The 22,683-nt window shown below is 38.4% G+C and overlaps 1 protein-coding gene across 2 annotated transcripts; it reads right to left on the reverse strand.

The window, feature by feature from the left end:
* Window positions 1–56: 56 nt before the first annotated feature.
* On the reverse strand, window positions 57–22,037 carry mertka (c-mer proto-oncogene tyrosine kinase a). 2 transcript variants are annotated; one of them, XM_061745410.1, is made up of 19 exons: window positions 21,671–22,037; window positions 19,318–19,633; window positions 19,141–19,241; window positions 18,283–18,453; window positions 11,122–11,208; window positions 10,910–11,025; window positions 10,630–10,819; window positions 8,943–9,088; window positions 6,123–6,258; window positions 5,420–5,570; window positions 4,808–4,899; window positions 4,610–4,705; window positions 4,445–4,525; window positions 4,265–4,357; window positions 4,068–4,186; window positions 3,854–3,963; window positions 3,506–3,665; window positions 2,797–2,933; window positions 57–1,971 (listed from the first exon to the last, which is right to left on the reverse strand). In XM_061745410.1, exons 1-19 carry the CDS (start codon window positions 21,753–21,755, stop codon window positions 1,548–1,550), a joined length of 2,811 nt encoding a protein of 936 aa, XP_061601394.1. In that variant the 5' UTR covers window positions 21,756–22,037; the 3' UTR covers window positions 57–1,547. The 2 variants fall into 2 exon arrangements, with proteins under 2 accessions (XP_061601394.1, XP_061601393.1); XM_061745409.1 differs by having other exon boundaries at window positions 3,854–3,966.
* Window positions 22,038–22,683: the final 646 nt, after the last annotated feature.

Consider the following 22,683-nt stretch of genomic DNA (forward strand, 5'->3'; position numbering starts at 1 on the left):
TCATTTTTAGTTATAGTAGTTGAAAAAACTCATAAGAAACAGGATTTGGGGCACAAACATCCTCTTTATTAAAAGCTGCATTAAATATGTACACATGCGAATTGTCAGCTTTTACCTATAAATCCATTCCTCTAAATATGTATAAAAAATTTAAAAAAAAGAATGAATGAAAGAAAACTATCAAAAGTTGAAGGTAAAGGTGGGAAAAATAAAAATATATAACTCATATTTATTGACTTGCTTTAGATGCGTGAATAATGTACAAAAGATAATCAAAATAATATAACTAGATTAAAATTCAATGCAATGCGATTCAGTTGATATGCAAGACAACAGACTGTTGTCCTGGATTTGGATTATAATTACTTTACAGTGAATTTTAATTGAAATTCTGTTAAGATGTTGCAAACACAACTTTTTTTATTACGCACTCAAAAATGGTGCATATTTTAATAAAGTACCCTGTGACAAACTGGTTTTTCCCTGTCTTTCACCTGTTAGCAGCTGGGATATGCTCCTGCAGACACCCCTGACCTTGAAAACGATAATAGATAATGGTTTGGGTTTACTAAACTTGTCAGTTAATACAGATCATTTGATATAACATGTGCACATTTAACACTGAAAGTTCTGACAATGTTTGTTAAAAAGGATTTTCACAAAAAAAACTGAAAAAAAATGTGAATCCATCAGTTTTAGCCAGGTTAATCTGTCTGTGGTGATGAAACTTCAAACACAGCAACACAAGATTCTGATAAAAATCTGGGCGGAGCTTTGAAGATCAGGTCTGCCTCCATATTTTCCCTCATTCAAATGAGAATTAGAGAAATCAAATGATACATGTACAGCATTTCTGCAGGCCTTTGAACTAAATAATTTAGACATAGTTATATTTTATGCAACCTTGTTAAAGGTGTTAATATTAATTCCTCTAGATTAATCTTCCACCAAACAGAAATAAAAAATAAATACATAAGTAAAAATTGAGATGGGAAAGTTGAGCATAACGCAGCTGCATTCAAACAATTGAACTTTTATTAATTATTATTATTATTTCCTTTTTCACATTTGCTCTTAAAAGGAGAGGTTTACTTTTTTATTTTGCGAAGTTTTCTGCTTTAATATTATTTTCAAAGTATTTACTATAATATTCCTCGTCAAATTAATTGTTACAGTGTTGCATCCACAAATTCCACTTTTTCCCATAAGTCAGTATTTATTTTTACAATACAAGTTCATTTTTATACATGTGCTGTACATTTCCATATTTACAGTCAAACACAAAATTCAATACAGTAAAGAGTTTCACAGTTCAGTGTGTCTTAAGCTTATGGAACATGCTCGACATTGACGTGAAAAAAATGTCCCCGTCGATGAGATGTAAGCTGGCCATGTGAAGCATAAATTGCTTATATAACAATACTAAAAAGTGTCATCACGAGAACACATGAAGGTGCTCCCAATGCAACCAAGGACAATGATTAGTAACCTACTGACAAACCATGGAGAGAGTTTTATCACAGCTTTTATCCGCTGTGCACCAATCGCTATAGGAGGAACGAAGTGTCAGTGGCAGTATCTCCGTGTGTTTGATTTAAAGTATCATCCGACAGAAGAGGAGTGTCCACCGTAGGGGGTCTGAGGGAAGAATTAGAGATCACCACCACATACCGATCATTGTCCTCATCACCTTCGTCATCTTCCTGGCGTCCATGAATGTCTGCAGTGACTACTGTGCTTTCTGCTGCCTGGCGGCTGCAGGAGGGAGATGAGCTCAACGCAGGCTGCGCTGCATGAAACGCCTCCCCATCTGGGTCATCTTCCGGAAAGCTGGTGTTAATATAAATTATGTCCTCTTTGCTGAAAGACTCTGGAAGCTTTTCTGTGAGCTTTTCCAACATTGCTCGCAGTTGGGGAAACAAAGGGCGGTCCACTGGATCAGCTCTCCAGCAGCTGTACATGATCTCATACCTAGATATGGGTAGAAAAAGATATAAGTTGTTCTGTATTTTCTGCTGTTATACATCAAAGACAAACATGAGCAACCATCAAATGAAACCTTAAATTCGTTTCCATTTTCAATTAACACAACATTTTGAAAGACAGTTGTTTGTAGGGGTGGATATAAGCGAACATTGGGAGAACTGAAATTAAAATGTACTGTAGGTGATCAAGTTTCACATGTATTTTGCTGTGATATATGAAGAAGAGATGCTTATTTAAATTTTAGTTATGAGGAGCTAGAGGAACTGATATTTTGTGCCCTGATTTGACCAAAGCGCATCTTTTTTTTCCCCAGGTTGGCTCTATATACCGTGAACCAAGACATACATACATTTATCTATATACATTATGTATCTAGCAACTCAGCTGTATAATGTTCAGCTTGTGAAATTCAGTGATTTAAGGGCATCGGGCAAAATTTGCTGTGTTTTAACTCTGTTAAAAGCAGTGGCAGAAAAAGTATTCAAGTATTTTTCTTCTGTAAAAGTGTTAATTATGGAATCTCTCCAAGAAAAAGGGATAAATAATCTGCTGCTCCATTTTTCAAGAATGACTAAATTCACATGATCCTCGTGGCTTCTGACAGTTTTTGTCAGGATCATTGTTTTTGCTTGTTAGCACATCACCCAAAAAAACCACAAACCTTTCTTGCCATCATTTTTGAAAAAGTGACAGAAAATCTATCCCTTTAAAAGTTAGACAAATAAGGATAAATCTTTACTGTCTCGACTCATTAACTCATGTGGTTAACTCAAAACAATTATGTTGGTGTGAAACAACAAGGATGCTCACAGATCATCCAGACAGTCTGGTGGTTGCTTGAGTCGGTGACCTTCAACAAGATGGTCATAAATCTCATGGTTCTGGACTCCAGGGTACGGAGTCATGCCTCGTGTAGCAATCTCCCACATGGTAACTCCAAATGCCCACTGCATGACAGGAAACATCAACTTTAGACCACATTTCTTATAATTGAATAGGAAAAACAGCCAACGTAATTAGTGCTTTGAAGGAATGCTTTCATAAACAGTGAAAAGTGAAATTGCTGATTCTATTTGCTCTCTTCTGCAAAAACGATGGGAATAGTGGGCCACACATTTCATTTCCAGTTAAGAACGGGAAATAAAACTAATTTCCCAGACTTTGTTACCAAGCCAACAGAACACAAAAATTGTACTTTTTTTTTTTAGAATCTTTAGAAATTAGATTTTGTTCAATACGAGTTCAATATGAGAAAAACACAAAATAGGATTAAAAAAGTTATCACACTATATCAAATAAAGACCATCAAAATCAATAATAATAAAGATTTCATACATAATATAATCTCTGAAGGAAAACCAGAGAGACAGTGTTGCGCATTATTCAGAATGTACAGTAATCTTCAACAGAAATCAATAACAGAAACAGAGAGCGTACACAAGGAGTCAGTTCTTCTTTTATTGGCTTCCTGGAGTTTTACAGGGACTTTTGGTACCAAAAGGATGCAATTTCTACTTACCACATCACTCTTTACAGTAAAAACTCTGTCTGCCAGACTCTCCACTGCAATCCATTTTACTGGCATCTTGGCTATCCTCCCCTGCCTGTAATAGTCTCCACTGTAGATCTTCTTTGATAACCCGAAGTCTGCTACACACACAGTCATGTCGTCACGCAGCCTGGAAGACACACAACATATCAACTCAACACACAGGAAAAACTTAACAGAGGAACCTGATTTTTAAATGAATAAATCACATTTCACATATCCTCTTTAGTCAAAAAAACAATAACAACAAAAAAAATAATTTTTCCAATGTAGAGCAGCTTCAATCGTAGCTTAAAAAAAGAAAAACAAGCAACCTACATGCAGTTGCGTGCCGCCAGGTCACGATGCAGAAAGTTACGACCACTGAGATATTCCATACCCAACGCAATATCCACCATAAACTTCAGGAGTGTCTGAGTGGGCAAAAACTGCTAACACACACACACACACAGAAGTATCAGTATCATTATTTCTTCCAACTCTAACATATTTAAGAAACAAAAAGTATTTTAGTATTGGGCTGAAATCTTACCATTGGACCCTCTCCCAGGCGTGAGCGCAGCAAGAAGCTATGCAGATCTCCGTACCTCATGAACGGGAGGATGACCATGGGTTTAGGGAAATGCCCAGAAGCTACCTCCAAGCACACACCTACAAAGGAACGTTGGACACGTTAGATAATGTCCAAGAGAAGGGAGATACATCGAGAGGGTCAGTTGTCTCTCCTACCGAGTAGTTTGATGACGTTAGGATGGTTGAAATCTTTCATGCAGGCCGCCTCATTCAGGAACTCTTCAATCTCCCTTTGAGAGAAGCTATCCACTGTCCAATGAGAAAGTTCAATATTTGTCTGACCCGTGTGTTTTCAAAGTCGTGAATATTCAAAGAAATCAAAAGCACAGGACTCACATTTCATTGTTTTCACAGCAACTTTGTCCGACGTGCCATCAGTTTGTTTTAAATGTCCCTCCACCACTGAGCCAAATTCACCTGGTTAAAAAAAGACACTTTATCATGAACACTTTATGCAATCATCCACTTATATTCTTTAAAGACAGTAAACTGTTGCCTCACCCTCTCCAAGGATTTTTCCTATAGAGAGCAGATTCCTTGTGATCATCACATCCTGAAGTTTAGCCTGGAGTTCTTCACTCACACCGAGGTTCCCAACTGCAGAACAGAAGCCCAGGGGCAAAGTGCTTATTTTAAAAATGCATCACATAAATGTAAATATGAATGCTTTTCTACGTAATGTTTCATCAAATAACATACGGGTGACAGCTACTACTGATCGATTGTAGGTTCTCTGGTTTGTGAACTGTATGACGGCGGGCGGCTGCTTTTCTCCACCTCCAAACTCCAGCCTGCAGGGGGAGACAGTGAAAAGAGCAGGGGAAAAAATTCATTGGAGTGGAGGAAAAAAAATACTCAAGCAAAAATTAAACCGAAGAGGTGGTCCTAACAAAGAAGCCTGTTCTGTTCCTGACTTGGAAGTCATGGATTGTTTTCCTATCTGTGCAGCAGCCAGTGACACATTCCTATCCATATCCTGAGATGCCAGTGTGAGTCACGGCCTCCGTAAAAAATAATGCCAGAGAAATAACAGCTGTACGGTTATTACCGGCCTTCAGAGGAGACAATTATGACTAAGAGGAAGTAAAGGCAGTTTATTAACAGAAGCACGAACCTTTAATTTTTTTTCAAGTATTTCTCCTGACAAAAATAAAAGATTTACCAAGCTGTCAGTGTACAGTTAGTAACCACATGCTGCATGCCTTTTAAAACCATGTCAAAAGAACTGAGTTAGTGATAAAGATACTTGTAGCAACCTCAAAGCAAATATAATCACAGTCACTGGTAGTTAGGTGTAATGTGAAAGCTTACCCAAAACAAGAGAAGGATGGTCTGTTCTGAACGTATATAACTGCCCAGAAGATGAGCAGCAGAACACAGATACAACACGCCACTGCCAGGACGACCGAGGCCGAGTGGGGAACCGCTGTGTCAGGACTGGATGAAGGTCTGACCCCTGATACTGAGACGTTAGGATGAAAGGATAAACACAAACTCAGATATCCAGGAATTTAATATTCTGAATTTCATTACACAAGTCAATTTGTTTTTTATTAACCTAAAAAATTTAACTTTAACAGCATAGTCACACGTATGTTGTTTTACTCTCAATCTGTTATTAAACCAAATGTGTGCAAACGTCAAAGATCAAGCAACTTCATCACACCCCTTATTTACCCATCAACGGAGCCATCGAAGCCCCTCCAAGTCCTACATGTCATTTCTAACATAAATTGAAAAATATACATGAAATAAAGACATTTGGACCAAATGGACCAAATAAAAACTAACTAAACTAAACTAAACTAAACATTTAGATACATAAACAAGCATTCAGAGTCCCAGCTTTAGCCTGCAGGTTACAGGTTGAATATGCTGCCTTTGTAAACTAAACTACTGTGACGTCATCTATTCACAAGGGTAGTTATGTTATTACAGTGTAGTACAATACAGTTTACAAAGCTAACCGCTCACAGATCATGAGTTGAGGGCATATAACAATAGAGTGGCTTACTATCCTCTGGCACAAAGAGCCAGACTCGTGGGCTGACCATGCCGCTCCCCGCCTGCGTGCACGCAGCCACCTCCACACTGTACGTTGTGTTGAATTCCTTCAGGGCTACAAAGGCCGTGGTGTTGTCAGTGTGGACCTGAAAGGACACACAAAAACGAAGAGGAGGTGAATATGCTGTTGGTCATAATGTGATTTGTTTTCAAACGTGTGCTGAGGTTAATCATTATCTTTCGTAGAGAGAAAAGTTTAACCGGTCACAAGAGGCTACAGATAAAGCTTTTTTAAGAGTTTTTGAGTACATAAAAAGAGATAACATGATGGGAACCACCTTGTGGAAGAATGTCTAAAGGAGGATCTTTGCGAAATGTCTAAAACCACATTTGCAGACTTTTTCTTGTTCGTTTACAATCAACAAAAACAAGGCAAGAACATTTGGAGACAGTCATGCAGAAATTTACAATAGGAGGTATTTTTGGGAAATCTTACTAAACTGCATGCTGGTAAATAATATACAAAATGAAACAATGCAAAAAAAAGGAAGGAGACAAACTTTCTGAATGAGCTTGTGCTGAATGTGGAGGAGCATGTGACAGACATGGTCCTGGATTTCACAACAACACACAGTCCCATCTGGAGCAACTCTATGTCAGCAAAGTGCTGACAAGGGATGCTGAACCCATGATTGACGTCCAACAGATGTTAGCCTGTGGTTAACAGTCCCTGTGACACTTAATTCCCACCAACTTTGGGGAATTAATCGTAAAGTCAAAGCACAATAATGGCAGCCGGACTTCTACTGTAAAACATCTGTCATCATGATCTGATATTTTTTACTGATTTATTCCTTTAACATCAATCTGATTTGTTTATTTCAACAGGTCATACAACGGGTCATACTCAGACTTTTCCACTTGAATTCTTACACAAGCAGACGAGTGATGATTAGACCTAATAAAATAAGACCTTTGTGGATAGTTAAGGTCACTGCGTCAGTAATGACATCACCAACTGACTGGATAGGAGGAATATGTGGGCTTAAGGTATAAATCCCATTGTTTTCATACTCCATTCACTGTGATGACTCAGGAGCACGTGCAAAATCGAGAAAAATACTGATGACCAATTTTCACACCATCAACTTCCTTGAACTACAGCGCATACACAGGAAGGACGGGAAGCATGCCATTGTATTAGAGAGCACTGCTGCAGAATCTGAATCATGACAACACACACACAGCCTTGTGGATTGATGTACAGTGCATTCGATGAAAAAGAACGATTAAAAGCAACAGTGATATTCATTTAAGAGTCTATTAAAGGCAGGGTGAATAACTTTCCTTGCTTTGTTGACTCATGAGACGATTGGAAAAACAGTGCTGCTCACAGACAATAGGGGAAGTTGACCTTGTGGGTCGGAGTGCAGGACGAAAGGAGAACCAAATAATCCCATCTAAGACACCCATTCCCATAGTTGTCATATTAACCATCAAAAGAAGCATACAATGTAAATTATGCATTTTCCTTTTCACAGCAGTTCTTCTACAAAATATGTAAATACGTGTCCTGACCAGGTCCTTTCAAATCAAATGTAATAGACTGCAAAACTGTGTCGGCCTTTTGGGTATAACTGTAAGCTTGATCAAGCCATTACTGAGCAACATATGATTCAAAGTACACATGAAGATCCATGTGCCTACTTAAACCCCTCCGTTGTGTGGTGTCCCTCAGGGTTCAGCCTTGGGTCCTGCACTTTTCACTAAATACACGTTTCCTGTGAGTCATTTGTTCAATCACTCTCCAGATGTTAAATGCCACTGTTATGCTGATGATACACAGATGTATCTCTCATATCTCCATAATTGCATAGTGTCACTTCATTTTGTTCACTTAAAAGGAGTTTGAGGCTCCTTTTAAGAAATGAGACTCAATAGCGCCACCCTTCACCACGACGGCCGTCAGGGGTACTGCAGCCAACAGTGAAGCCGGCACGGGAGAACGGGGAGAATGCACATGCAGCGTCATGTGACGTCACATCCGCAGCCCAGCGCGGGAAATTCGGGACCGAATTGCAGCACATTTTGCAGCACACAGCCTGTTCAAGGCAACGGAGAGATACACTAGAGGAATCATTCTTTTTGGTTTGGAACGCTTCATCTGACATTATTACTAGAAAACTTAAAATGTATACGGATTTTTTTCATAAATCTTGCCACAATCCTGCCTCAACCTCCTTTAAATCCAGACAAAAATGAAATCCTTGTAATTGGTCCAGATACATTTGAAAGTGCTGTTAGTCGCTTTGTTGACCTATTCATATCAGATATCACATAAGTAAACAATCTTGGTATCACTCTTTGATCACCCTTTGATCAATAACCTTGCTCAAACCAGCTACAAATTGTTAGGCCAAAAAAAGACATATAATGTTCTCAAAAGATCCTTCTTTGGTTCACTCCTTCATTTGCTCCCATTTGGATTAATTTAAATCTTTGCATACATGCCTCAATCAGATTGTGTAATGCTGCTGTAACTGATGCAAAATGCTGCTGATAGGCTGCTAACTAGATCATTTTGACACATAACCCCTGTTCTAGCATCCTTCATTGGCTTCCCGTAACATTTGGAATAAACTACAATATGTATTTTATATGATGCCCTTGGTAACTGAATTTCTATAACAGTAGATTGTACTGTTTTAGATTATTGTCGTTTTAATGTAAAGCACATAGCAAATCTGCATTTTTTTTTAAAGTGTTGTATAAATACGGACTTAATACAGACAATATAACATCTTGATTTACTTTGTTCATAAAAACTCACCTTATTGTGATCTGTGCCATGTCTCACAATTACATCATAACCACGCAGGATGCCATTTATCTTATCATCTTGGGGAGGCTTCCACCTAATCACGAGCCACGACTCGTTCAGATGCACGGTGACATTTCGTGGGTACACTGACGGCACTGAGAAAATGACAAGCAGTGGGATATAACGGTTAAGACATGACTGAGATCTATGATGAAGTCAAGAGACTGCAGCCTATAACACAAAAAGAAGTAAGATTCCTCTAATATCTTTGATTACAGTTTGGTATGTGGTCCTGGAATAGCATATCGCATCTTTCAACTAAAATATCCCCTGTGGTTCCTTTAGGAAGGAAATTGAAAGCAGCTCCACCCAGTAAGAACTTTGTGCTTGCTCTGTTAGGCCCCTCCTTTTTCCTGAATGACCCATCAAGAAAACAGCAGAGACTTATTGGACATCATTTTTTGCTGAAGGGAGCCGCTATGGGAAGAGAACTGTATATACAGTAGTTATGAGAATTCCAGTTATTACAGACTGCTGCTGAAAGGAAGCTAACACTGAGCACGTTTGGCTGGCTAACTACACAGTGTTGCAATCCTGAAACCTAAACAAGGATAACAAAACAATAAGGCAGCATCAGAGTTCTCTTTACGAAAACACACAGGGTGGACTGTATGTCAGTAGGGTTGCCACCTTTCAGAAATAGAAATAAGGGACGTCCTGATTTCAGCAGCGCAGGAGCCCCAAAACTTCTAAACTGAATAGAAATGTGTTTATTTTATATGACAAAACAAAATGCTTTGATTTAAAGTTTAAAGTGCTTTAATAGCTTTGAACTTGCAGGACTGTACAGACAACCATAAAGCAACTGAAATATCCCCCTATGCTACGTATGTCCACATCAGCCCAGATGTAATATAGCCTACAGGTGAAGAATATGGTGTAAAAGTTAATTTATTTCAATAATTCAACTAGAATATGGTGTAAAAGTTAATTTATTCAATAATTCAACTAGAATATGGTGTAAAAGTTAATTTATTCAATAATTCAACTAGAATATGGTGTAAAAGTTAATTTATTTCAATAATTCAACAAGAATATGGTGTAAAAGTTAATTTATTTCAATAATTCAACTAGAATATGGTGTAAAAGTTAATTTATTCAATAATTCAACTAGAATATGGTGTAAAAGTTAATTTATTCAATAATTCAACTAGAATATGGTGTAAAAGTTAATTTATTTCAATAATTAAACTAGAATATGGTGTAAAAGTTAATTTATTTCAATAATTCAACTAGAATATGGTGTAAAAGTTAATTTATTTCAATAATTCAACTAGAATGTGGTGTAAAAGTTAATTTATTTCAATAATTCAACTAGAATATGGTGTAAAAGTTAATTTATTTCAATAATTCAACTAGAATATGGTGTAAAAGTAAATTTATTTCAATAATTCAACTAGAATATGGAGTAAAAGTTAATTTATTTCAATAATTCAACTAGAATATGGTGTAAAAGTTAATGAAAATACGGGACGGGTGGCAACCCTATATGTCAGTATACTTTGTATACTTTTTTGAGCTGTGATGGATTTATTTTGTATTTGTATCATTTTGCCCTCTCATGCATGACTCTGTAGCAACTGCCAACAAAATTCAGCGTGGGAATATTCCCATTGTTCCTGAAACATTATCTCACCTCCCTCCGTGGTGTTGCTCTGGACCCATTTGGTAAAAGGAGAGGCCCCCACCTCATTGCTGCAGGAAACGCTCAAGTTATACCACGTCATGGCCTTCAGCCCGGGAACTTCACAGTGAAAAGGGGGCACTGTGACGTTGATTATTCTGGTGGTCATCACCTCACCTATCCTGCGACTCACCTCCTTAACCTTAGATGGAGCAGAGCAATGGAGATCGAATTGAAGATGTGAAATGAGGACGTGAAACAACGGCACTGTTTGTTAAGATGTGGGACTTACCCTGATGTGGCATTTGGTGAGTGTTGAGAAGCCGTCGTGCTCAGGTCTCCAGTTCAACATCAGCTTATTGGACTGCCTCGCTGTCACCACCACATTAGAAACGGGACTGGGAAGAACTGAAAAACATGATTGAAACTCTTACAATCCCAAAGAGGAAGAGAGCTTAAAGAGAAAACAAAAACAAAAATCTGCCTGAGAAGCTAGCATCTTACCTTTGATGTTAACACTTGCTTCTCTCGATGTGGTGAGACCCTTTGCATTGTAAGCCTCACAGCTGAACTTGGTGTGCTTCTCAACACCTGAATTCAGCCAAAGGAGCACATGTTAGTTCAGTATTGATACTATTCCCAAGCAACAGCATGAGAAACCCTGCAGTACAAACAAATGTGAAACATTGTCTACTTTTTATACATCTTTCTATCAAAGGTGACTCCAATGTAAAGTGATGAGGAATAAACGAGTGTAGCCAGGTTTCAAATGGTAGAAAAGACACATTTGGGGACGCCTCACTCTTTCATTATACCTCAAAAGTTCCCACACAAGTGCCTTAAGCGCTGGGATCAAATTGAGCCGTTTCCAGTTTGATGTGCTAGGATAACAATTATTTTTACTGGGTCTCTTTTTCTGGACGAACAATTTCCCTCTTTCAACAGTCACAAATGTAGAGCAGGGCTGGGACATTTGTGGAATAATGTCCCTTTTGTGCTCTGTTCTCCAGCGTCCCCATCTCAGAAATCTTTCTGCACAGCTTATCACAGAGCAGCCTGTGATGGATGACTGGAACCAACATGGGAAGTTTTGTTTACATTCTGTGGAAGATCATAACCTCATTAGCGCTATGATGGAGCCGTTCCTTGTAACAGACTAAATCAGTACTTGAATAATCATTTCCCATAAAAAAATAAAATAATAATCCAGGACAACTTTTAATCAAAATGACAACATTAAGAGTGCCAGTGCAACTGTAATGCAATGCAGCACAAATATATGAACTGGTATTGGTTTAAGTTTCTGTATTAGTTGTTATGCAATAAACCAATGGGTGCAAAGAAAAGTGAGTAACACAAATTTAATTTTACTGACAGATTTACACTACCAATGCAATGTTTAGACGCACTATCCCAGGGGTGTCAAACTCATTTTGCTTGGCGGGCCGGATTTGACCAATTTTTTTTTCCCGGGCCGCATGCTCAAAATAACAAAAACGGTGCAAATTTTTATTTTCTAATTCTTTTTTTTTTTTTACTATTGTTATCTTATCCGACATCAGTTTAGTTAATTTTAAAGGAAATATGCACTTTGTTTACACTCTATTTATGTAAAATATATTTCTTCAGGATTTTTTCTTGAAATTTCTCGTTTTTTTTTTCAAATTATGTAAGATACGTTTAATATCACTTTACAAAGATAAACAGAAACAAGTATGTTTTTTTTATATTTCGCTTTTTTATAGGAAATTTAATTAAAAGCAAAATTTTTATTACATAATTTATTACATGAAATAGATAATACATAGTCTGTATGAAATAATTAACTGGGCACATAAACATAAGGATAGACAAAGAGTGTTTCTTTGTGATTTAGAGATTTTTCCAGTACAATTAAGTGTATTTATTTTTAAAAATTGGCGCGGATATTTACGTCAGTGTGCCGAAAAAGTCAGCACTTCTTTGTGAGTTATTAAAAATAAACGACCGTCTACAAAGAAATAAAATCGGCAAATGCATTCTAGAAAACTAAAAAAATGGCAAACTGCTCTATTTGTGGAATAACGATGGATTTGTAGAAGAAATATATTATCGGATATGCTGCGATTCATGGCAATTATTTATGCCTTCCTTTTTAGTAAATTAACATTTCGTTTTTTTTGCGTTGGAAACTTCTCGCGGGCCGCATGAAAATCTCTCTCGGGCCACATGCGGCCCGCGGGCCGCACATTTGACACCCCTGCACTATCCTATCAAAGCTACATTACATTACTGCATAAGAAACTCCAGAAGACAAGACACAGGTTAATTTCTCCACAATCACCTGGGTTACTGACGACCTGACAAACAGACCATGATGTGTGAGACTGAATGGTTGTGTGTGTGACTGGGCGGTCAGCACCAGAGGAGCACCACAGGGGACTGTACTGTCACCATTCCTTTTGTGGCATAGTCTGGGAACAATCATCTCATATTGAATGTGAACCATTCAAAGGAGATGAGCATTGATTTTAAGAGAGCCAGGATTAAGCTGAATAGTTTTTCCATCATGGGAGAAGAAGTGGAGGTGATGGGGGAGTACAAATACCTCCGTGTTCACCTGGACAACAGACTGGACTAGAGATACAACACTGATGCTGTTAATAAGAAGGGACAGAGCAGACTTTACTTCTTGAGGAAGCTTAAGTCCTACAGCGTTTACAGAAAGATGTTGAATAGCTTCTATAAGTCTGTTGTGAGTTCAATCACATGTGTAGTCATCTGTTGGGGGAGCAGCATCAGAGCCAGTGGCTCAAAGAAACTGAAAATAATTATAATGAAGGCTGGATCTGTTCTGGAGCTGATTGATCATGGGCAACCCTGAACATCATCTTCCCAAAACAGTGATTCAGTAATGCTGTGTCTTTAGTCAGAGGCTTCTTCAGATCCAGACCGCTACAGGAGATCCTTCCTGCCCATAACAATAAACCTCTAGAATGACTCTCGGAAGAGACTACTGTAACTATAGTAGTGTGTAATTTCCCTTTGGGGATAAATAAAGTATTTTTGAATTTGATTGAACTACATTCAAATGAATGGGAGGGTGTGTCCAGAGTTTGGACTGGTAGTGTATATTCAAATAATATTGCTGCTCGTTGGCTGAATCTCGGACTGCATTGGGATGAGATATTGCTGTGTACAGAGCAAGGGTAATAGAGTTTACAAATGTACAGATATGTACATTTTGGCTCAACACTGTAAGAGCTTTATGCACCATTGTTTGGCTGAATAAATAAACTAACCCCCTCAAGTATGTACAGGAAAATAAGTGTGAGTGTTTATTTATCTGTATTTTGGGTAAAACAGAGCGGTTATGCTGCACAAGAACCTCCTCCGTGGGTCTTTTCTCACCAAAAAACCTACTTTATTCTTTTTAATCAGATATTTATTGAAAAAAAGGAAGTGTATCAGGTCAATAACTGCCATTTCTGCTTTCACTGCACCTGGTACATAAATCAAAACAAGAGGCAAAATATACAATTGAAAAATGGAATGACTTGGCCAGTCTTCTGGAAACTGGGACGGAGTTCTGAGTGGGCTGAAACAACCAATGTGCATGATGTGGAAATCTTGCAGTGTGGATGCCGCATACTCTAATTATTGGGTTTTGGCTTTCTCTGCCTCCCTGTGCTCCTCGAGATGTCAGTTTTTCCATTTTCTATTCAGAGAGCCAATCGAGCCACAAACCACTCCGTCAGGTTTCATCTAAGCATTTTGGTCCCAAGTCATCATGTGCCAACTTCCTCCATCACATTTTTTATTGCGTGTGTGCGTGCATGTGTGTGTATTTGCCAGTCGATCACAGGGCCACATTTAGACGATCAACTGCACACACATTCCCACACTCACCATGGGAAATTTAAACTCACTATTTAACCTGAAATACAAGTTTCAGGAGAAAAGCCTAACATAATTTTCTAAAAATCAAAGCAACAATAATTCCTCCCTGCAATAAAGTCAGTGTGATAATATAATTAGTCCATGCAATAGTATGCTTGAGGTGAGCACGCAGAGAAGTGAGTTTGCACAGTTCAGAGATATGCCAATATTTGGTCCTGCACAGAGCTGCAGCCTGCCAGCCTCTGTGTCCGTTCCCTCCCTGCTCAGTAGTGGGCTGTCCTGTGAATGAAGCCTTTGTGTGCAGATCCAACCCCCGAACAGAGTCCCTGTGAAGCCCCCCCATCCCCTCAGTGCCAGGGCCCATGCACATGCTGGACCAAAGAACAGCTCTGAACCTTTAACCCCCTCAGCTTCTGGCTGCATAGCCATTCAGCAGAAGTGATAAACTGCTGTAAACTAAAAACAAAGGGTAAGAGCACCGAGCAAAGGTTATGCATCTAATAAGAAATGTTTGCATTCCAGAAGGGGGAGGCTGGGGCCATTAAAGGAGGATAGAGTTAGGAAAAAAGTAACTTTTTAGAAATGAATTTAGTCTCCAGGAGAATTCCATTTTCACAGGAAACATGATGCAAGTGTGTAGAAAAGAGGTGGGAATAGAAGCTCAGTGTGGACGATTGGGGGAAAAAGAAGCATCAAATAGTATCAAAATAGCAGAGCCAACTGTACTACAGAGACAACAACGGGAAAATATCTAGCTCCACTGTGCACAGTTGCAACAAAGCTCCAGTACATGTCATCCAGCTCAGAGCCCAGCCAAAAAATATTGTCCAATATCACTAACCCCAAAGATGACAAAATTAACCCAGGAGTAAAATAAAGAGAGTTTATGTTATGTTCTCTGGCAGAATAAATGTGGTACAGCTTATTTTCAAACAGTTACTGTCTTTGCCTTGCCTGCACTTGCTCAATTTTTTGACTTTATGCAATGACCTACAGATGAACCCCACCAGAGAGCTTTTGAAACCAAAAAGTATTGCTGCTGATGTGACACAGTCTTGTATTTTCAAACTCATATTAAAGACTACTGCCACATCATCACTGTCTCGTCAAAATGTCTTGTTTTCACATATTTCCATCACCCAGTGCTTCGTGTTACATATTATTTGATGTAAATGGTCGTAGATGAAACCACTTCCACCCGAAGCTTTTTTAGTCCATAGTAATGAAGTCTTGGTTGATGCCAGGCCATGCCGTGATAGAAACAGCTGAAGAAATAACTATTTTGTAATTATATTTTCTGCATATACAGCATGTGACGAGGGTCGTAGCTGGTAATTCACTGTAGAGTTCACGACTGTTGGAACGGTGATGGACAGGAGGAAACAGCGGTCGCATTCACAAGCTCTGCAGCAACAAACACACAGCTCGGGTCTTCAAACACTGCAACGCTGCAGTCTCTCTGCACAATTTAACACTGATTACTGAAACTTTGTGGAATGCTCTTTAATGTGGCCGGCAGTCATAACTCACAAACCCAATGCATTTCATCAAAACCACACTGGCTAACAACATTGAGCATTTTTTTATTGCAATTACAGTACACATCATTATGTAACTACTAATACTTTACTATTGCTTATTTTTAAGTGTTCTTTGGGACAGCCATTTCAAAAATATAATAACATAAGGCAGTTTAAATTTTTATATTGTCTACAGCTGTGAGTAATATCTGAGTTTACTTTTGTGTTTATTTTGTAATGCAGAAATATGTATTATTAAACAGCATGGCATAAATGTTCATTGCTGTTCAGATGAGCCTCAAGTACAGTATGTCTATCCCTGAAGGCAGATGAGACCAAGAAGCCACATGGATTAAAAACATGTTTAAACAACATAAAGACCTGCATCACTGCTAATTTCCACTAAACTGAGATAAGACCGAGGTTCTTGTCTTTGGACCTGAGCACTTTAGTATCATGTCTAGTCATGTATTAACACTGGATGACATTATTTTTGCATCCAGTGCTACTGTGAGGAACTCTGGAATTATTTTTGACTCTTTTGACTCTAGAAATGTCTTCTTCTGCTTATGTAACATCACAAAAGAAAAACCCGACCTCAGGGTGATGCAGAAAAATTCTCATATTTCTCCAATCTTGGCTTTTCTTCAATAACTTCCTTCAAATCCAGAAGACAATATAATTCATTAAATTCTTATCCGTACATATAAAACTTTTCAAACTCCGTCTTACCTTTAAGATCTCATAATATCTCAATAGAGCCTACACTCTCAGACAGAAAGCTTACTTGTGGTTCTTAGATAGGAAGCAGAGCCTTCAGGCTCTTCTCTTGTGGAACCAGCTCCCATTTAGTGTTTGGGATGCAGAAGTCTGTCTGCTTTTAATGTTAGCCTTAAGACTTTCCTCTTTGATGACAATTACAGTTAGGGTGAGTGGACGTGCCCTGGCCCATCTATTTACCTATGTTATATTCTTCACCCCTGCACTAATGTCTCTGTGTTTGCTGGTCTTTCTTTCCTCTGAACTCAGACTCTCAACCAATCGAGGCGGAGGAGTCTGGTTCAAGTGCCTTGATATGACTTTTGTTTTGTTTGTTGGCCCGATACATGTAAAGATGAAAAAACTGATTATTGACACAAAATAAAAATGGTACGTCACGGTTACAGTTACTTCTGTAAATTGCAATAGAAAAATGTCTGGCATCTCCAAAGTGACTATAATAACTAACAGACTGAACTCAGTACCATATGTTGAGGAGACTGAGCACGAAAAAAATGAAAAACTCGTGTTGCAGACCACATTCATTCAAGCTCCTCTCAGCACAAGACTGCTCTTAGTTTTCTTAAGCTTCTACATTATTAAACTCATATATTTAAATTTGAGGCTGTTGAAAACGGCAGTTTCAATCTTTTTTATAAATAAATACCGGTAATCAAAATAATATAGTTTTTTTAAGTGACATTTTTGGCAAATTGTACACACTTAGCTCTTTCTCCATTGTTGCACTGTGTTCACTAAACAGACAGCAAAGCAGTGTTACAAAAAGCAGTGATGATGCACGAGTGACCGCTCGTAGCCACTCACCAGTCCAGCACGCTGACAAATCTCACTGCAGTAAGCAAAGTTCGGACGCTGAGGCAGCAGAGACGAGGCAGAATAGAAACTAGCAGCACAGTTACTCTATACTTCAAGCAGAAAACATTCTTTTATCTGCTGAGAAATGTTTCCATTTTCAGTTGAAGGAGGAAGCTAAACTAACTAATTGGATTGTAAAGCTTTTGTTATATCTACCCAACAAACTTTTTCTATAGCTACAATTTCATCCAACTTAAAGTTATCTTAGTGTTAGAGGAACAGCTCAACGAATAGAGCTTAACCGAAAAGAACTTTAAAAACTAGTTGCACTTTAGGCATCACTTCTACATTCAATCAAACCAAAGATATAGCTTCTTTAGGTCCTCTAAACCAAGACAAGGTGACGAAGGAACACAGTATGCTTGTGGTAAACCACATAGTCCTTCTTCAGCTTCCTTTTGATTGATTCACAGTCACTCAGACTTCTGTGCTCATATTCTTATCAGTTATCAGACAACATGGGTGGAGAACAGTAAGAAATCACACTTCTCTTCAGAGCTTTTCAGCTGTTAACGGGAACAGGCAGAGCAGGGGCGGTTATGAGGTAGATCCTGGTACAACGCAAGTACCAAAGATGTGAGGTAAAGGCCGGGGAGCTCAAGCAGACTGCGCTGTGAGGTTGGGGGCTCACCTGACACAGAGTAGTTGCTGGGAGATTCCTCAGGATCACTGACAGGTACGCCATCGCGTAGCCAGACGATGTGAACAGGCCCTGGAGGACCTTCTGCCTTACACGACAGAGTGAAAGGTGTGTCTTTCGTTATGTTAACGTCCTCTGGGTGCTGTGTAAATGTCGGCAGACCTAGGGACAGATGGAAAAGAGTGCCATAATCACACAAAAAGAATGCACAAAGATATTTCTGATGCCATCATCTTAGGGCTGGGCGATATATCGAGATTTTAATATATATCGATATATTTTTAAACGCGATATGGTACGAGACAATATTATTTATATCGATATAGCTTTTTTTTCTTTTTTTTATGATTTTGATATAGCTTATTTTGTGACAAATTGACTTGAACGTTTTAGTTGAGATTTGCACAACTGTCAACCTCAGTGGAAAAGTCTGCCTGTTACTGTCTACATTGTATTAATTGCACAGTGTATTTTAATTTAATTGTTATGCAGGAAAGGGATATTTGTTTTATTTTATTGAAGAAGCATTTTTATTCTATATATGCAGGCAGTTTATTTTTATTTAATTTGTTTTATACATTTTGATATTGTGCAGACCTCTGTTAATAAAGGAACCTGTGTGACATTTGGCACGAGGCATTGTATTAAAACTGACTGTTTTTTTAATGGTTTGCCTCAGAAAAAAATGAAGCTAACAGAGATGCTATGCTATAATGCTTTGGGGGAAACCCCAATTATGGCACAGAAAAAATATCGATATATATCGAGTATCGTCATTTAGCTAGAAAATATCGAGATATGACTTTTGGTCCATATCGCCCAGCCCTACATCATCTTATTAAGACTCACCTTCTATCTCAAGAATAACGGGCTGAGAGTCTTTGACCTCATTGCTGATGTTTACTGTGCAGTGATACTCCCCGGCGTCCACCCTCTGCACTCGATCAATGCTGCAATGTAACGCAGAAGGGCACATCACTCACTGTGTTCAGCTTGTCATAAATGTTAGAGTTGAGCTGTACATACATGACAGTGGAAAGGATGGTCGTGACACCGTCTGCAACGGTCCGGAGATCGTTGACCACCACGTGAATCCCCGCGAGCAAGTCCTCGCCATTCTTCTTCCAGATGATGGTGGGGTCCAGCCTGGCGTCGGGGATGTCAATGGAGCAGTTGAATTTGGCTTCATGGCCCTCTGATAGCTGGATGGAGGTGATGGTGGGCTTAAAGTGTAACCGTCGGAGCTCATCTTTGCTCAGATAAACACGGGAAAAGTGGCGAGGTATTACAACAGGCTCTGAGGTCCTGGTTCGTCGGTGGAAGGAGCTCTTGAAATGTTGAGCTGTTAAAAGAGAAAGATGTCAGAATGTGCAATCCTGAAAAACAGCAGTATAGTAGAGGAAAGTGTGATTTGGAAGTAGAGCATGTCCATCAACTCTGCGTTCTACACGAGATTCTACAGGGAAGCTGACATAATGTATGCGCCACATATTTTTTCAGATAACTGCCTAAATTAAGATATGTGAGGGGGAAAAAAAGTAAAAAGATAAACACAATCATAATTACTCTGCAATAAATCTAAGCTCTTGCTTCCAGCTGGAATTATTTATTTATTATATCATTATTCAGACAGATTCAATCTTTTTAGTTAAACCATTTTTCCATCAAGCTGCATACTACACATAACCAAAAATAAATACATGAAAATGTTTAATTAAATGTAGAAAATATGGCTGCACAATATTTCAAACATTATATTATTAATAATTATCATTGCAGCATCAATGTTGTTCATGGCAATATTGTTATAAGTTCCATGCTTTCGCACTTTGAGCATAAATTATAAATTTGGCCAATCAGATGAACACTCATCGTATCTTTTTTTTTTTTCTAATAATGTCCAGCTTAGTTGGTTATCTTTGATTAAATTCCTCTCAGTACCAAAGAAAATATTTAAAGGGAGCAAAAATGTGTAGTATAAAAAATTAACTGTTAACTGTAACAATATTGTATCTTCTCCTAATATTGTGCACCCCTAATAGAAATGAATACATCGTTTTTTGCATTTATTTGTGTGTTGTTTATTTGTTTGTACATGTGTTTCTGTGTTACTACATCAAGCTGTTTATTTCTGTGTCTCTACATCTGTTTGTAATAAAGTGGGTGTTTCTAACCAACGTCAAAAGGAGGTTTGGTCACCTGGGAGAACCAACCAGAAGCACCCACTTCCTTCCACATCCACATGATAGGATGCTTTCAGATGAGAGATCACTGGAATGTTTAGTTTTACAGGAATCCAGCTTTAGTTTGGTCAGAAACTTCTCTCTGGTTCTCCCAGGTTAACAAACCTGCTCTAGATGTCAGCAACCTTATTACTGCCGTTTTATCAAAGTTCCTATAAAACATCAGAAGGCACACCTAAAGATTCTGTTGAAAAATGTTAATAATCACATTGACAAAAGAAAACCCTTAATTGGTTCACGTCTAAATAGTACGTAAACAAAATATAACCACAAAATGTTCAGAACATCATGATTTTACAAGCCAGAGTCACCATTAATCGTGAGCTCATTCACAAACAAGCACAGATTAAACTCTTTTTACAGATGTTTGGGACTGGTCCCAAACATTTGGGACTGGTCCCAAACATCTGTAGAATGGAATCTATTCAGATTTCTACTCTGTTTAGACTCAAGAGAGACAGGTTCCTGTATTTTCTGTTAGTATCTTCAAGGGACTGGAAAATAAACATGGATGAAATCAAAACTTTGATAAAACAACAAGACTGGGGTTAGATCGCCTTGAATTGAGACACAGAATAAAAACTAAATAATGATCTATTAATTTCTATAATCAGCTATGTATTTATTATTTTGTCAGATGTGGTTCCCCATATTTCATCTTTTTAAGGGCTATTTTTATTCTACACCTCCAGTCTAATGAAAGTGTCATTTTTTGAACATCAATGTACTTTTCCCTGAATCCATATTTTCAGCTTTTTATAATATTAATATTATAACATTTAAAGAAATGTTAAATGTTTTTATTTAAATTACAGTTTAGACGTAAATGTTATTTGTAGTTTTCACATCACTCCACCACAATGTATACTCTCTATCTCATTATCAGTTTATCAGGGACCTGAATTCCTGTGAATGCGTTTACCCAGACACATTTTGATTAATTCAATCAGTTACTTTTCCAGTGACGTTTCAATAACAACAAAAGTATGCCAACAGGCATTTACACCGCTCCCAGCAGCAATAAGACTTTATTCCAGCTATAAATCAAGTAGAGATCTAGATTGAGCTGCTACTTTCAGGGACACGAAGTAAATTCGGGAAAAATCCAAACCCCAAAGAAAATAAACAACACTTACCACTGAACGAACTGCCCACGAGAAGAATGAGGGTCACCGTGGCGAGAAAAACTCCAAAGCAGCCAGAGTTTGGCATCTTTGCCATGAACAATCCTTAAAACAACACGTCCTCGCTTCTCCTCTGGTCCCCCAAACTCTAAAAGTCTGAAAAATGTTGGTAAACGTGTTGGCCAACTCGAAGTGGTCGTCTCAACCGCTGGCGTGTAAACGCAGCATGACCGGCAGGAGCGGCTCCACGCAGCTTGTGTGCAGTTGTTGACCAAAAAGTTGGGTAAATAAAGTTGCGTGTTTGGGTAAGAAGCAGGAGGGATCCCATGAAGGCGGGACTGAGCAGTCTAAACACAGCAAGATTGGAGATAAATGAAGCCACCGACCCGCCTGCAAAACTGTTATTCTCAAAGTCGTGTTTTTATATTATTCTTGTCCTGTTGAATCTTCTTCTCTCGCTTTCTGTTGATTGTGAGAGAAATAGGGGTTTCAGGATTCCTTGTAATGATAACATTGTTATAATAGCCACCACTACATACTAACAGTCTCAAGTCTTTTGTGTGCACAACTCCTCCACCACGTGGCCAGGTTTAGTTAGGACAAACTTTAGAAGTAGATGTGTTTCTGTTAAAGACACTGACAATCTGATTGTAAACAAGAGGTGATGCTTCATGCCATCACCTCTTGGTTTGCTATTTTTTTATGTAAATGATTACTCAGCTGACTAGTAATTATCTACCTCTTCTAACTGTTTCCTTTTTTTTTCTTTTTTTTTCTACCCTCTCCCCTCCCCAGTTATGTTGTACTTCATGTCCCTTTTTTTCCTTTCTCTTCTCCTTCCGGCCCCATCTCCACAATCTGTTTACCCTACAACTGGCATAGAACCTTAAATTCCACAACCGAACAATACATATGATCTGGTTTTGCATTGCTGCAACCCATTCCATCTTCACTCTCCCCTCCCATCCTCCTTCTCTTTCCCCCATTATAGCACTTTAACTTTAAACCCTCAGCACTTTAATCGT

This window comes from Cololabis saira, chromosome 17 (assembly GCF_033807715.1).
Source record: "Cololabis saira isolate AMF1-May2022 chromosome 17, fColSai1.1, whole genome shotgun sequence".
Classification (NCBI taxonomy): domain Eukaryota; kingdom Metazoa; phylum Chordata; class Actinopteri; order Beloniformes; family Belonidae; genus Cololabis; species Cololabis saira.

Coding starts and splice junctions, on each gene's coding strand:
- mertka (XM_061745409.1), bottom strand. CDS start 21,755: ATGGCAAAGATGCCAAACTCTGGCTGCTTTGGAGTTTTTCTCGCCACG. Junction 5,571..6,122: donor GCTCTTTGTGCCAGAGGATA/GTAAGCCACTCT, acceptor CTAACGTCTCAG/TATCAGGGGTCAGACCTTCA. Junction 4,900..5,419: donor CCATCCTTCTCTTGTTTTGG/GTAAGCTTTCAC, acceptor CTCCCCCTGCAG/GCTGGAGTTTGGAGGTGGAG.